This window comes from Exserohilum turcica (genome assembly GCF_000359705.1).
Source record: "Exserohilum turcica Et28A unplaced genomic scaffold SETTUscaffold_1, whole genome shotgun sequence".
Classification (NCBI taxonomy): Eukaryota; Fungi; Ascomycota; class Dothideomycetes; order Pleosporales; family Pleosporaceae; genus Exserohilum; species Exserohilum turcicum.
The window spans coordinates 2409018-2424497 of NW_007359914.1; the positions used below are offsets into that span (position 1 = coordinate 2409018).

The 15480-nt window shown below is 54.5% G+C and overlaps 6 protein-coding genes across 6 annotated transcripts; 3 read left to right on the plus strand and 3 right to left on the minus strand.

The window, feature by feature from the left end:
- The first annotated feature begins 682 nt into the window (after positions 1-682).
- SETTUDRAFT_162436 (uncharacterized protein) lies at positions 683-2926 on the plus strand. Its single transcript, XM_008022715.1, has 3 exons — positions 683-779; positions 834-1574; positions 1622-2926. The coding sequence occupies exons 1-3, from the start codon at positions 728-730 to the stop codon at positions 2815-2817; spliced, it is 1989 nt and encodes a 662-aa protein (XP_008020906.1). The 5' UTR covers positions 683-727; the 3' UTR covers positions 2818-2926.
- A 282-nt stretch (positions 2927-3208) lies between these two features.
- SETTUDRAFT_133773 (uncharacterized protein) lies at positions 3209-4999 on the plus strand (the record flags this gene model as incomplete). The annotated part of the gene is made up of 1 exon (XM_008022716.1): positions 3209-4999. The coding sequence occupies one exon, from the start codon at positions 3209-3211 to the stop codon at positions 4997-4999; it is 1791 nt and encodes a 596-aa protein (XP_008020907.1).
- Positions 5000-5200: 201 nt separating this feature from the next.
- On the minus strand, positions 5201-6926 carry SETTUDRAFT_86238 (uncharacterized protein; the record flags this gene model as incomplete). Its single annotated transcript, XM_008022262.1, has 3 exons — positions 5201-6475; positions 6521-6676; positions 6759-6926. 3 exons carry the CDS (start codon positions 6924-6926, stop codon positions 5201-5203), a joined length of 1599 nt encoding a protein of 532 aa, XP_008020453.1.
- A 362-nt stretch (positions 6927-7288) lies between these two features.
- On the plus strand, positions 7289-10500 carry SETTUDRAFT_85025 (uncharacterized protein; the record flags this gene model as incomplete). Its single annotated transcript, XM_008022184.1, has 3 exons — positions 7289-7383; positions 7438-7653; positions 7710-10500. 3 exons carry the CDS (start codon positions 7289-7291, stop codon positions 10498-10500), a joined length of 3102 nt encoding a protein of 1033 aa, XP_008020375.1.
- Positions 10501-11190: 690 nt separating this feature from the next.
- SETTUDRAFT_162438 (uncharacterized protein) lies at positions 11191-12889 on the minus strand. Its single transcript, XM_008022717.1, has 2 exons — positions 12393-12889; positions 11191-12290 (listed from the first exon to the last, which is right to left on the minus strand). The coding sequence occupies exons 1-2, from the start codon at positions 12848-12850 to the stop codon at positions 11306-11308; spliced, it is 1443 nt and encodes a 480-aa protein (XP_008020908.1). The 5' UTR covers positions 12851-12889; the 3' UTR covers positions 11191-11305.
- Positions 12890-13130: 241 nt separating this feature from the next.
- On the minus strand, positions 13131-13946 carry SETTUDRAFT_162439 (uncharacterized protein). Its single transcript, XM_008022718.1, has one exon. It carries the CDS (start codon positions 13827-13829, stop codon positions 13281-13283), a length of 549 nt encoding a protein of 182 aa, XP_008020909.1. The 5' UTR covers positions 13830-13946; the 3' UTR covers positions 13131-13280.
- Positions 13947-15480: the final 1534 nt, after the last annotated feature.

The window sequence follows — 15480 nt, forward strand, 5'->3', positions numbered from 1 at the left end:
AAGACTAAGGGTAGCGCTGTTATGCCAGCGTCTCAGGCATAGAGAAAACGAATACAGCGTTCCATGCTGTATGTAGGAAGGAGGTGTGGCTGCCCGCAGATGTGGATGTGCCCTCGCCCCTAGGGTGTCGTGCCGAGCGCTTCCGTCGCGTGGGTCCGCCATGGCCATGCATTGCTTGAATCCTACGGGGACGATACGCTAGGAGTGGGAGATGGGCTGACGGTAGCTGGCGCAGCAGCAGCAGGCGCTGATTGTTGAAGAGACGGTCTGGTATGGTACGGGTGACGACAGTGGGGTGACGACACGGATGGAGCTGATGGCGGTGATGGACGTGGTGATTAGTACCAGGACGGAGATGACGGTGGCTGTGAGGGCGATGAGCGAGGTAGTCAGAGACGGCAAAGGCAAGGCAGCCGGCAATTCGGCAGCCGAGATGGAAATAGAATCGGGCCTAGCGGCATGATCGCCAGGGCGCAGGAAGGGGCGCTCCAGCCACAGCCAAAGTGGCTAGAGTGCGCCGATGAGGTCAGATCCTCCCCATCCTCGCTCGCGCGTTTGGAGCCATGCAAAGCCCGTACGTGGGTCATTCCGCAATCAGCCGTACGCGTTTGAGACCATCATTTAAACATGGCCGTCAGCCCATGTCACAGCGGCCCTCCACCATCTCGTGCTCCCTGTCCTCGCCCCCCATACTCGACTTTCTTCGCCGTCTGGCCGTTTTGACAAGATGAAGTTGTCTTGCGTCGTGTCTGCCTCGGCATTCACCAGCCTCGCCGCTTGTATGTAATCTCCCCATGCCGTGTCTTCTGTTGGCCGCGCTGACGTCGACACAGCATCCGCTATTGTTCCTCGGGATGCCCGAGTCGTCCCCCCCTCAGACTCGCTGGAGTCGTGGAAGCGTGCAGCTCCACAGGCTCCCAATGGCTATGCTCCCGCCAACGTGACTTGCCCTCAGACTCGCCCCAGCATTCGATCCGCCGCCACTCTCTCCCAGCAAGAGACAGACTGGTTGAAGAAGCGAAGGGCCAACACCATCCAGCCCATGCGCGACTTTCTGCAACGTGCCAACATCACAGGCTTTGATGTGGCAAAGTACTTTGACGCCCACAGCAGCAACACCTCGGCGCTGCCCAACATCGCCATCTCAGTCTCTGGCGGTGGATACCGCGCCTTGCTCAACGGTGCAGGTGCACTGACAGCTTTCGACAACCGAACCACAAATGCCACCAGCCGCGGCCATCTCGGAGGCCTGTTGCAGTCGGCGACCTATCTTTCAGCCTTGTCTGGCGGTGGCTGGCTAGTGGGCAGCTTGTTCGCAAACAACTTCACTTCCGTCGAGTCCATCATCAGCCAGGGCCAGAACACTTCCATCTGGCAGTTCCAGAATTCGCTGTTTGAGGGGCCACCCACAGAAGGCGTCCAATTGCTTTCGACAGCCAAGTACTTTGACAACCTAGCCAACACGGTCGAGTCAAAGTCCGACTCGCCAGCTGGTCCCTTCAACACCTCCATTACCGACATATATGGCCGAGGCCTGTCGTTCCAGCTCATCAATGCATCCGAAGGAGCCCCTGGTATGTATACGAGCACGCCCTGCACTGCCGTAAGCTAACACATCTAGCCTATACCTTTTCCTCCATCCAGGATGGACCCTACTTTTCAAATGGAAACTCGCCCATGCCCATCTTGGTATCGGACGAGCGTGCCCCAGGAGACTTGATCATCTCTCTCAATGCTACCAACTTTGAATTTAACCCATTTGAGATGGGCTCTTTCGACCCCACAACATTTGGTTTCGCCCCGCTCAAGTACCTGGGCTCCAACTTTACTGCCGGACGACTTCCCCAGAACGAATCGTGTATTGCCGGATTCGACAACTTGGGTTTTGTCATGGGAACGAGCAGCTCCTTGTTCAACCAGATCTTCCTCCGCTTGGACACCTTCAAGAATATCCCATCGATTATCAAGGACTTGGCCACCAAAATCCTCACCAGGATCAGCAGAGACAACAACGACATTGCTGACTATTCGCCCAACCCTTTCTACCTTTGGAACAGCCAGTCGAACCCCAGTGCCTCCAACAAGCGCCTCACGCTCGTCGACGGTGGCGAAGATCTTCAGAACATTCCTCTCAACCCCGTCATCCAGCCTGTGCGCAACGTCGATGTCATCTTTGCCGTCGACTCGTCGGCTGACCGCGAGAGTGGCCCGGGCACAAACTGGCCCAACGGTACCGCTCTCGTCGCAACCTACCGTCGCGCCGAATCGCCCATCATGAACAAGACATCCTTCCCCTATGTTCCCGGCCAGGACACCTTCGTCGCACTAGGCTTGAACAACCGACCTACCTTCTTCGGCTGCGACAGCAAGAACGTCACCAAGGGCAACAACATCCCCCCTCTGGTGGTGTACCTCCCGAACGCCCCCTACTCCTTCTTTTCCAACACCTCGACCTTTGACAAGCTCTCATACACGCTCGAGGAGCGCAACAACATGATCCAAAACGGCTACAACGTTGTGACGCAGGCCAACTCGACACGCCAGGGCGCCACCAACTGGCCCACTTGCGTGGGATGTGCCATCCTCTCGAGGAGCATGCAGCGCAACGGTGAAACCGTCCCCGAAGTCTGCAACCAGTGTTTCAAACAATACTGCTGGAACGGCACCACAGTCGAAAAGGCACCCGCATACGACCCAAGCCTCCTGCTCACACAAACCACCACCGCAAACAATAAGAGCGCAGGCGCCAAGTCCATTCCCAGCATCTCTGGTCTTGCTCTCGTCGGAGCAACCCTCGTTACATACCTGATGATGTAAAAAAACAATTACATATTTTCTTTTGTTTACCTATAGGAATGAAAGCGTTTTTTCCCGCCATGTTTTTAGGGCCTTGTATTTTCCCTTGTAGTTTTACGAATACAATTGCATTTTTTTTTGTGACAGAGTTAGTAAACCCCTCATCTTCTCTAGCACGCTCCTTTCAAAACGCATTTAAGACTTGCTTCGCCTATGATAAGTGACGCATTACATACAAGGCGCCATGGGCGTGCGGCTCTTCGGCAGCAGCCCTGTCGCGTCCCTGCATAAGGAAGACAGACAGGGAGAGAGAGGCCCGAGGCGACCGAGAGTGCCCCGCCATGTCGCGCGCGCCTACGGGAAAAGAACAAGTATCTGCCCCGCCACAAAACATGCAACCCACCAACACACAATGGCCGCTGCAGCGCTCGAAGGCGCACCCGTCCTCTCGACGCCCGACACGCACCTTTTCGAAGACCCCACGCCGCCCATCGACGCGGCGAAACTGTCGCACGAGCAGATTGCGCTCACGTACGAGATCGAACGCACAGTCCGCGAGATACGAGAGGGGCAATGGAAGAGAATCGCGCTGCAGTTCCCAGACCACATGCTCTGCGATGCTCCACGGGTATTCGAGCACTTGGCCCGCGGCTTGAAAGCACGGAGAAGGCAGAATGGCAGCGGGGCTGAAAAACAAAGACTGGATACAACAACAACAACAACGGCAGCGGAAGAGCAATTGAGTGCAGACTTGGAGAAGACGACGCTGCAGGAAGACCATGATGGCGCTGATGCAGACGAAAAACTGTTTATACTAGGCGACTCCTCGTACGGCGCATGCTGTGTAGACGAAGTCGCCGCCGAGCACGTCGACGCAGATGTTGTCGTACACTACGGCCGTTCGTGCCTGTCGCCGCCCTCGAGACTGCCCGTCATATACGTTTTCACGGCGCGCGAGCTGGACGTTGATGCAGCGGTATCCACGTTCCAAGATACGTATCCCGAGAAGGATAAGAAGGTCGTGCTCATGGCGGATATCCCGTTCTCGCACCATATCCCCGCGCTGCACCAGCGCCTGCGCGACGCGGGATACACGAATCTGTTCGCCACAGAGATACTGCACCAGCCGGCTTCGCCGCTGCCAAACCGGAGCGTGCCGCATGATGTAGTCGGATCAGAAGATGCGCTGCGCGAGTATGCTCTGTTCCATGTTTCGGATCCGCCGACTGCGCTGCTTCTTGCGCTGTCGTCTCGCGTCGCCTCGATCCATATCTACCCTACGACAACGACTCCAGCTTCTCCTTCTGGCCCTACCGCCTCCCTCGCAAGCACAGCAAAAGCTCTCAACCGGCGCTACGCCCTGTTAACGTCGCTCTCCACAACCCCCATCTTCGGCATCCTGATCAACACGCTCTCAGTGAAAAACTACATGCACATCCTCGCGCACGTGCAGCGCCAAATCGCCGCCGCGGGCAAGAAATGCTACACGTTTGTCGTAGGCAAGGTCAACGCGGCCAAAGTGGCGAATTTCAGTGAGATTGGCGGTTGGGTCGTCATCGGCTGCTGGGAAAGCAGTCTGATTGAAAGCAGCGACTTCTGGAAGCCCATGATTACGCCGTGGGAATTGGGACTCGCGCTGCAGGGCGATGCAGAGAGGGTGTGGACAGGGGCGTGGGAACCGGATTTCCAGAGGGTCCTGGATGACACTGGTAAACATGAGGGAGAGAAGAACAAGGAGAACAAGGAGAAGAATGTTGAGCAAGAGGCTACGCTGAGAAATAGGGAGAAAGAAGCCGGGCAAATGCACGACGAAGACGTGGATGAAGATGAATCTGAACCCCCGGAATTCGATCTCAGAACGGGCAGATATGTATCCCATGCTCGGCCTATGCGCTCCACAGCTACAAAAGCTGTCGCTGCTGCTGCTGCTGGTTCCACTACGGATTCCTCGGCACCATCAGCAACTAGCTCGGCGCTCGCAAAACGAGCAACAGGCGATATCACAGCTGTCGGTGGTGTAGCATCTCCCGGTGCAGAGTACCTGCGTTCGAACCGTACGTGGCAGGGTCTGGGCAGTGATTATCGAGATGGAGAGGACCAGGAAGGCGCTGAGCATGGTGCGAATAGAGCGGCGAAGATGGAAGAGGGGAGAAGCGGGGTTGCGAGGGGGTATGTTGTTGGCGGTGAAGACACAAGGCATTGAAGTAGGAAACGATACTTTTTCTGTTCTTGTATGTAGTATTGGTACATGTAAAAAAAAGAAATTCCCGGTTTTGAAAGCAGCACAGATACTTTGTGCAGTTTTACCAGAGATGTATCTTTCTTCTTTGTGATTGCTTGTATATCTTCCTCAGCACATGGTACTTCTACATCCATTATCATCGCCTGTCATATGGATGTCTTCTCAGCGCATACCAAGAGCGACTCGCGCCCAAGCTGTCTCCACATCCTCCACCAGCACAAGAAAATCTTCGCTTTCAAGATGGCGGAATATGAGATCGTTGATCATTACTCTCCGTTCTTCATCAGACAGCTGCGTGTATGCTGCTAGGCGCTGTGCGTCGCTGGCTGCTGTACTGAACGCGTGAGAATCTTGCTGGATAGCTTCTGATGCTGGAGGCGTGACAAACGAGTGATGAAGCTGGAAGATGGGTTCTTGTAGGCTGCGGGCCATGGCACCTGGTGTACTGAGTGGATGTGGCGATGGAAAGGCGCTTGAGCTTGATTTGCCGAATGCCAGAGGAGAAGACGTTGGAGACGATGACGTGAAAGGCTGTTTTTCGATGCGACTGTGGGGAGAGGCCTTTGCACGCTGAAAGGTATTCTGATCTTGATTTGGTGTGCGAGGAGCCTGCTGCATTGTCTGTTTTCCACGATTCTTTTCAATCACTGTGGGCTGGGGCAGAGGAGGTAGGTCGACATCCTTGCTGCTGGCGCTGAGACTAGAGCTGGGTCGTTGAACAGCTGTACGCGATGGTAGAGCAGGAGGGCCCATGAGTCCGGTCAAGGGTCTATCAGAAGTCCGCGCAGTATCGCTTCCGGATGAACGTGGCTCTGATAAACGCTGGAAAGGGAGTTCTCGCCGTGGTGGTAGCGTTTCGGCGGTGTCTGGGCGATTGAAGAGCATTGCAGTCTCTGGGCGTTCGGTAGATCCCTGCGCTACATCTTCGGTTGTCGAAATTTGCCTATCTGCTGAAAAGGAAAGGTTGTAGCTACGACCAAGTATATCGGCTGTTGCTGAGTGAGGCCGAGGGAAGAGCACGGGTGGGTTCAGAGGGCCAGAAAAGGAGCTTGATGTGAGAGCGTCTCCTTTGCTATATCCCAGAGTAGCGGATAATGGACGAATAGGTGAGGCTTCCTGCGGTCGAGATTCGAAAGGGCTGGGTGCATTGGCAGCTGTGTGAGGTCGACTGGAGATTTCTGCGAGACGCGAGGGGGGACAGGATAAGCCGCCCCCTGTGATAGTGCTGCTGCTAGGCTGCTCAGACAATACGGCAGCTGTAAGGCCTGGCCTGGCAGATGGTGCTCTTGCTATAGCTGTACTTGGGCCTGGAGCTGTGGAACGTAACGGGGATGAAGGGCGGTTCTGCTCACTCATGTGAAGGCCAAGCTGCCGAAGCCGATTAAATGCCGTGTCAAAGTCTGTGTCTGACTTGAACTTTAACTGAATACGCCGTACCTACAACCATCAGCACCACGAGCTTAACCACTCATCTGTAGCTACCTTCTGATCCGGCAGTTGCCATCGTATAGCAAGCAAAGGACAGCGGATGATGGCTGAGATTGGTAGCTGTTCGGCCTGCATCTCTAGCCCGCGGTGTTGCATTTGGCGTTTCAATTGCTCTCCTTCAGCCACAAGTCGCTGTATCTCAATCACTTGCTGCATGTGGAAAGTCAGTGAACAAGTCGAGTAGATATGGTAAGTAGCTGTGTGGATGAGGCATCGGTCGTGTATCTCGTACCCGAACCTCTGTGCCTTGCACCACCTTGATGAGCTGAGTGTTGTCACGTGCACCATAGCTGTCTATGACAAAAGTGAGGTCGTCTGTGTATTTTTGCCAGTGGAACTTCTGCTGGGTCGCATCCGCGTCGCGAGCGGTTGACAGGCTCGTCAGCGAAAGGGATAGCATGGTGGTTAGTGGCGGCTGCTTGTTAGTCAAGATCAAGAAGCTCGCACGATGGGCAAGACTCGGTATTCTGTGCGTGATAAAAAGCAATTTTGTCGTCGCACTGTGCATGTGTGGACGTGGTGGGGGATGCTGCGAGAGAGGGAGGAAGTCGCGACTCCGGGCCGGTCACGTGAAGCTGGCGCTAGATCAACGCGAGGCAGTTGGTGCATGCTGGAGTTCTGGTGTTCGCTCATTCATCATCGCGACCGACGCGCGCCGCGCATTCACAAGCACATTCGCCATTGCGCCTGACGCACCGCTCAAACCACGTATGCATCGCGATCCGTGCCCCCGTAGTCCCCAGTGAATGCGACAGGCGCAACATGGCCCCAAACAAACCAGAAGAATCATCCGGCGAATCCACCCAGGAACGGGACGACTTTCTAAACACCTTGGCCGCATACCACGAAAAGCGAAGGTGCGTCATCTGGCCTGCCTCTGTGCGATGAGCGCATATTGATTAGACGTGTAGGACTGTCCTGGACCGCGAGCCCAAGATCGGCAGCCGGCACATCGACCTCCATCGCCTCTACAAACGCGTCAATGAAGAGGGAGGATACGACAAGGTCTCGGATACCAAGAATAACAAGCTTGCGTGGCGGAGGATCGCTTCGGAATTTCTTCCCAAGAGCCCCAGCATAACCACCCAGGCGTTTTTGGTCAAGACGGCCTACTACAAGAACCTTGCGTATGTCAAGGCTCGCGCCTCACCCTGCGGGCCACCCCAGCTGATGTGTGTACTAGCGCATACGAGATATCCACGATCCACAAGCGCGACCCACCGCCGCCTGAAATCCTCGAGAACGTATCTGCCAAGGGCGGAGACCTGCTGAACCGCACCCTCGAGAACTTCCAACCACCCAGCAGCCGAGAAGCGGAGCGGCTCAGAGGAGACGAAGAATCCGACGACGACGAGGATCTTGACAAGACGCCCAAAGACGACAAGATGGAAGTTGATGACCCGGCCAGCCTCAGCCGCTCGACACGCTCCCTCCGCCATGCGCCGCCCCAGCGAGTCCTCTTCCAGCCCGAAGCCTCGACGCGCCAGACTCGCCAGTCAACCGGCCACCTCAACTCCTCGCAAGCAAACGGCTACGCCACCAGCGGAGCAGCCATGACGATTGCAAACTACGAGCCACGGACCGCCGTGCCAGCCACCATGAAGCCCGTCGTAACCCCGTCAAATTCTCTCGATACATACATTCAATCGCGCAAAAAGTACATTCTGAATAAGAAAAACAGGCCGGTGCCGCTCAAGGGTATGATGCTGCCCGGTACTGGCTTTCCTGGACCCAGCATCTACATTCGCGCTCTCAATGCGTTACGGTCAAAGCAGCCCGAGGAGGAGGCATACGCTCTACATCATTTGGTTAAGATTTCTCATGAGCGGGGCGACAAGTACCGCTTTGATCAGTTTCCAGGACTCGCAGAGGCGCTCATAGCCAAGGTCATCGATGTGGGATCGCTCTTCTACGACGTCAACTGGGAGATTTCATACGTCGAGGAGGAATTCAGCCATCCCCAGACGCTAAATGGCCTGTCTGGCACCCATGATTTGCTTCCTCGCATTCAATCTCTCCGCACGCTTGATATCCACGATAGTCTTCTGCCCGAGCAGAGTGCAAAGTCGCTCAACATGATCAACGAAGCAGCGCTCATCATCCGAAACATGGTCATGCTGAAGGAGAATGCTTTGTTTGCCGCACTCGTGCCGTCCATCCAAGATATGATTGTCATTGTTCTCAACCTGCCCATATACTCATCGGTAGTAGAATTGCAACACTACGCCCTCGAAATCGCCGAGCAGCTGACAAAATACTGGGTCCTGGACTCCCAAAGCCCGCTCTACCGTTCCCTGCTAGCACAGATTGATTCAGACGATCGCGGTCGCATAATCACTTCCTTGAAGGCACTTGCACGAATAGCTATGAATCTCGAAGCTACAAACAAACTCACCAAAGTGCCGACCAAGACTCTGAAGTCAATATGCGATTGGTTGCTAGTAGAGGATGAAGATCTCCGCATAGCCTGCCTGGACTTTCTCTACCTGTTTACTGGTTTCCCAGATAATGTTGAGACACTTGTACATGAGGTCGACATTGAAGGCGTTATCAAGCAATTAGTACGGCTGCTGCAGTATGGTGCGATCGTCTATGAGGAACGCAGAACTACCCCAAAGATTGCAAAATCATCAACTCCACCGGAAAACGCACCAAAATTGTCCTCCGCCATCATTGACCATCTAGTCACCCTGGATGAACCAGAGCGAAGCTCGCAATGGCTGAGGACTTGTTTCGAAGAGGACCCCGCCGGCGAGATCACACAAATTCAGCTATGGTCAGCATACAACGCAGCCTTCTCAGAGCACATGACACATAATCCAGCCTCTTTCAAAGCGCTCATGCCGGCAAAGGACTTTATTACAAACGTTTCAACTACGTTTGGCGGAGCATCCGCTCAAGTTCTAACGGTAGGCGGACAGCCAAAGTATACCATCCGGGGCATACGGCCGCGTTCCGTGCCAGTCGATCCGAGCACAAAGAAGCCGTATATGCGCTGTTGCTGGCACCCGCCAAGCTTACTGAACGGCCACACCGATTCCAAGCATTCCACCGCAAATGTCGAGTGTGGTGAGTATGCGTCCGGTGCGAGATCCATGTGGGAACATGTCGTTAGCACACATCTTCAAGTTCCTCGTGATCAGGAGACAGGCCAGTGGCTGCTGGAGCCCAAACCGGACATTGACATGGAAAACGGAGACGTGGTTTCGGCGGCTCCACCTTCCAGGTACTTTTGTCACTGGGGTGGATGTACGCGTTTCTCGCCCAATGGCACTGAATCTGCGTTTGAAGCTGGACAGCATTTGAAGACGCATTTGCCAGATACCAGCATAAAGCATGCCATCCACGCAAAGCATAATCGAACGCCGTCGGAATCTCGCCCCGTGACCTCTCATTCCCAGGCACGACATGAGAGCCTACAGCCGCAATTCGGACAGCCTGTCGGATTGGGCAGCCTGGGCATGAACGGCCGGCCTCAGACTTCAACCAGCTCTGCCAGCAGAAGCGTCCTTGGTAGAGAAGACGGGTCAGGCCCACAATCAGCACCCAACTTCCGTTACTACAACACAGCGACAGACGAGACCAACGATGCCGCAGGCCTTCCTCTGTCCTCAGTCCTCGTCCTCCGCAACCTTGCTCGCCAGCTCAACAAGATCCCGCCGCCCACGTCGGTCACGGAAATCACATCGCCCTCGTCTCCGCACCACAAGCGCACATTCAGCGCCAGCGAAGGCAGCCCCGAAGCCGCGCGACGCGCGACAACGGGCGGCAAGAAACCGCGTCTCAGCGACGCCGTGTCGGAGCAACGGCGCGAGAACGAAGAGCGAGAAGAGCAAGAAGCAAAGAATGCCGGTTGGGTGCCTCGCATGTTTACCCCGCTCAGAGACCAGATTGCCTTCACCGCCAGTCATAATCTTACCCTCAGGAACTACATTGGTGGCTTGCTCAAAGCCATTGCTGAGGGGGGAGGTTGATCCAAGTACCCTTCAAAAGAAGTAGTTTAAAGAAAGAAAGAAAAAACATACTTGGCGTTTTCAACTGGAGAGTGTGTGTGTTTTGCTCCATTGCTGTGTGTCTCTTTGCTTTGCTATTAGCTTTCCACCATCGTGTACTGTGTCGAGTTCTAGTTGTAAGCACGGTATCCTATCAAGCTCGTCTGTGATGATGCATGGTGCTGCACATATATATGCTTGCCAACGAGGAAAAGAAACGCATATCCCGATCAAGCATCACACCTACGAGACAATGACAGCGAGTCTGACAATGCAGCAGCAGCATAATCATACACATACGCGTGATACCCACATCACAAGTAAGCCCTCACAAAAAAAAGAAGAGGCAAAGCAGATATTATCATATGTACGACGACAACAGTAAGCTTCACAAAGGGAATCGAAAAGTGGACGTGAGATATTATCCATCTGACAGACAGAGAACAAGAACAAGAGAGAAAAAAAAAGATATATAATTCTTTCAAATGATCCTCCAGGCTCCACACATGGAAAGAATTAGAAAACTAGACCCAGAGAGATGAAAGAAGGAAAGCAAAAAAAAAGCCGGGAATCTAAACATACAAGTTTCCCCCCCCCCCATTGCCCCATGTCAAGACCCAAATGACTCCAAACACATGGGTAATAGCCCTTACCTCACACAGTTAGACACTCCAAAAGAGAAAAGTCCATGAATCGAGTAAATATATATAACACGAGATGCGGCTCTAAACACACGAATAATCAACCTGGTAAACATGGATTGGACTTGTGAGAAGGAATCAATGAATCAGAAATCCTCCTTGTCTTCAAAATGCTTCCGCATTTCATACACGGACATGAAGGGGATGACGAAAACGGGGTGAACGGGCTTGACGACATCGGCGTCTTCCCAGACCTTGTCTGCGGCATCATATCGGGCCTGCATTTTCCAGTGGTAGGGAGCGCCCAAGTTGCCTGTTCCAAGAGACTTGTTAACGGATTCGTCGTAGAGGTAGTGGTGCTGTGCGGTGCTGAGGCCTGCGAGGTTGTAGCAGGTGTGGTAGGCGTCCGAGTGTTTTCCCGGTTTGTCTTTGAGGCCGCCTTTCTTCTCCTGGCACGCGGCGAGGATGTAGCGGCCGAGGGCGGCGCGGTTCCACAGGCCCGTGGTGGTGGCTGCTTCGACAATGGGCCAGCAGCCGCCGACCCAGTGCGAGTAGCAGCCGTCGACGAGCTTGTTGGTGCGGCCGTTGTACCCGCATTCGGGGGAGCATTGCCGCGACGACAGCCATGCCGTCAGCAGGTCGACATCGAGGTACTTGTGTAGAGTTTGCTTCGGGGGCCCCAGGATGGCGAGACAGCCTAGGCCGCAAAATGCGTAGGCGCCGTGAGCCTCATTTCCTGGCGCGGCCGAGATGCCGCCGTCCCACGACTGGCAGCGCGAGACCCAGTCGCCGAGCTTGTCGGTGAAGGTGGTCAGGCCGTGGTTCCGAGCGGGGGCATCGGGGGGCAGCTCCATTGGGAGGTTGGTGAGAGATAGGATGACCATTGCGCAGAAGGCGCCGCGGATGTCCTTTTCGCCGCCTGCACACATGGTGAAGCCTCCGTCTGCTTGCTTCATTCGGCCGAGGAAATGCCAGAGTGTCTTGCGGTTGATGGTGTCATAGGCTGCGTCTCCGCCGGCTATGGCCAGCGACAGCGTCGCTGCATATGTACATGCAAGGTGCGCATACTGGCCGTAACCACCGCCAAAGCCTCCCTCTGGGTGCTGGGCTAGCGAGAAGGTATGTGCCACCCTGTTTGTGCCATTGTTAGAAAAGATTGTGTTTCGTGGTTGGAAAAAAAGTAGTTGCATGTCATCGGACAGACAGACAGAAGGAAAGGATAGCCGGACCTACCTTTTCTGGTAAGTTGAAATATCGAGGCCCAGCGCAGTCATGCTCTGCGTAGCCCAGTACACGATCCACGGGCGGGCAGCATCCACGGTAGCGGCTTGTGGTGGGTAGTCTTCGATAATCTTCTTCAGCATAGCCTCGTGTCTGTCGCGCTGAAGTTTTGGTATGCCAAAGGCGTTGAGGGGCCAGTCATTCGGGTTGCCCTCAAGGTACGGCAGGATGACTGCTGACGTCTCTTCCTCTACCCTGGACGAGTCTGTGACGAGCGAATCCTTGATTGGAATCCTGATGCTTTCTAGATAGGCTATGTTTGCCTGCTCTTCTGCCGTGGCGGTGCCCATGTCTTCGTACTCGCTGTCAAGCGCTTCGTCGGAAAGCTCTTCAATGCGGTCTGATTCGGGAACGATTTCCTCCAGGCGAGCCGACGGCGCCTGTGCAGAGAAGCGCAGAGGGAGAGCCATCCTTTGCACGTGCACGTTTGGGGGTGCGGGATGTGGTTGGCTTGTTACTGGGGGGGTTGCCGGTGCGTGGCTGGTGCGAACAATGGCTTTGCTTTGCAAGGGGCGCTTAGTATTGTTCCAAGTAGAGCGGAAGAGCAGGTACAGCCACGGGAAGTGGGTTTTTGTCCTGTCACAAGCTGTACTGGAGTGCAACAACCATGGTGCAGCTGTGGCCGGGGATTGCCCTTTCCGGGTTGCCGTCAATGTCACACAGTGAAGAGGAAAGAGTGGAGCACGTGGGGAGCAATCAGATGGCATGCTAGCTGGCTTGGCGCCCAAGACTCGACGTCCCCATATCGATAGCATCTCGCAATCCTTCGCTTCGTCCAAGACCCCCGTATCTTATCTTAGTTTGACCTCATACCTGGAACATACAACAAACCCGGGAGCCTCAATCCGAAGGCCGCACGCCCGCCATGCCCGCCAATTCTTCTCCGACAATCTCGCCTGCAAGCTTCAGCGGCTGACACTCCTGCAACACAAAAAGCATCCTGCACCATTCGTCCTTGTTGTGGTTGATCCACTGGTGCATGGTCCCGCGCTGAATGGCGACGTCTCCCCGTTTCATCAGGCGCTTCTCGCCGCTGTCGAGCAGAAGCTCGACCTCTCCCTCGAGCACGCAGCCGTAGTCCAAACTCACCGTCCGGTGCATGGTGCACACGGTAGCGGGAGGAATATCAACGTGTCGCAGGACGGTTCCGCCAGAGACAACCAGGCCGGGCGCTTCTTTGAGGTATCGGTCATACACCTCGAGGTCTTTGTCGTCGCTCATGTCGACGGGGAATCCTTTGGTCGTGTAGCTGAGGGCAAACGCGATGCCATCGTCGTTGGGCTTCATCTCGCTCTCGTCGCTAAAGGCATGGCTGAAGATGGCTTTGCCTTGTTCGTTGTGGGTGGTGACGTAACGGTTAATCTTGGGGAGTGCGCCGACGTGTGCCATGTTGAGTGTGGTTATGGTGACAGGTGACTATGATTTCTTGGGGATTAAGAATGCTGGGCGTGTTATTCAAGCAATGCAGGACCGGCCTTGTTTGAGTTGTGTATGGCCATGTTTCCCCAATTCTCGTTTATATGCTGTGCACTCCGTCTGCCTGCACTACACGGAGCGCGGGAGATGGGCGCGGAGCCGAAGGCCGAAGGCGCTCGCTTCAACCCAGCATTCCCGTACTCCGAAATCTACGGAGAATAGGTGGATTTGATTCGAACTGCCACAGCCTGGATTGGTGCCTTTTACCGTGTCTCGATTCAGGCTCAGTTGCGGAGGATGTGACTATTCTGTTATCATCGTATCGTTGACCTGCGGCATAGGCATATACTCTCTCCATGGCAAACCCGCCACGCGGTGTTTTGTAGTTATGTAAATACTTATCCTCGTCTATTTTGTGGCAGAAGAAGCATTTATGGGCAGCCTTCCGAATTCCTTCGTTCGCTTGTCGCTGAGAAACACTGGTTTGCCACCCCGCAATGGCGTAAGTGCACTTCTGCACATCACTCAAAGGTGATTGGAAAAAAGCAGTTGGTCTAGTATATCTTCTCCTTTTCCCGAAAATCTTTTACGTAGTATTGAAGGAACACAATCCGGGCAAATGTGTTTGGCGGGCACTGAGGAGGTTGGCAGGACGACCACATCCCCTGCCGACCGTGGGAGTCGAATGTACGGATTATTAAAAAGGCTCATTTCGATAGTTCGGCAACAGCATGACAGTCTCAAAAATAGAGGGTCAACCCATGTTTATTTCCAGGCTGGCGGGACGTGTGACCAGAGTTTGCTGCCCGTTATTCTAGGACTGCCAAAGGCTGGTCTCGTCCCGAACGAGACATGGCTCAAACCTTGTTGTATCGGCGAATTGGTGTTCTTTTGGGGGGTCTAGCCAAAGACATTCAAGACACAGGGTCTGGGAATAGTAATTACACATATGTTGCTTGCTTGGCCAAGTGCTGTGAACGGGTCGACATATGTAGCTGAATCAGGACTGGACTCGTCTGCATGTGCTTGGAGCTGTTCACTGCCAACTCTGCATACCGATCAAATCTCCATTCTTTGCCTTGCATTGCCTTCACATCCGTGAGGGATATTGCGATCTGCAAGACACTGTGCCTAGTGCTGAAGAAGACATATCCGATAGTAACGAGGCTAGGCAGCGGCGGTTGATAGCGGAAAGTTTGGGTTTGGGATGACACTGACTCGTGACATGTGATGGCACAAGTGCGGGGGATTTACGGGGGCCACAGCATTGTTTCACGATGGTGTTGTCATGTGCCAACTGAATGGCTGGGAACCCCAGGATGAGAAAATGGGTGAGGGGTGAGGCACGCAGGGTCTCTCGATGCTGTCACGGTCCAGAGGGAAAGAGAGGATCGCCGCGCCTTCCCCCCCCACCCCCCACGACTTGCTTCCAATCACAAATGACGCCAAACACACCTCTCACTCTACTCCCCATGGCTGGCCACGACGCATCCACATCTGCCATGTCTTCACACATCACCATGATTAACGCATTGGCGAAATGCGCGGGGGGGTTGGCCCAGCCTCGGACGACTCGTTTGTGCTTCTCTACGCCACAAGCAGATGGATTACCGAGATGAACAAC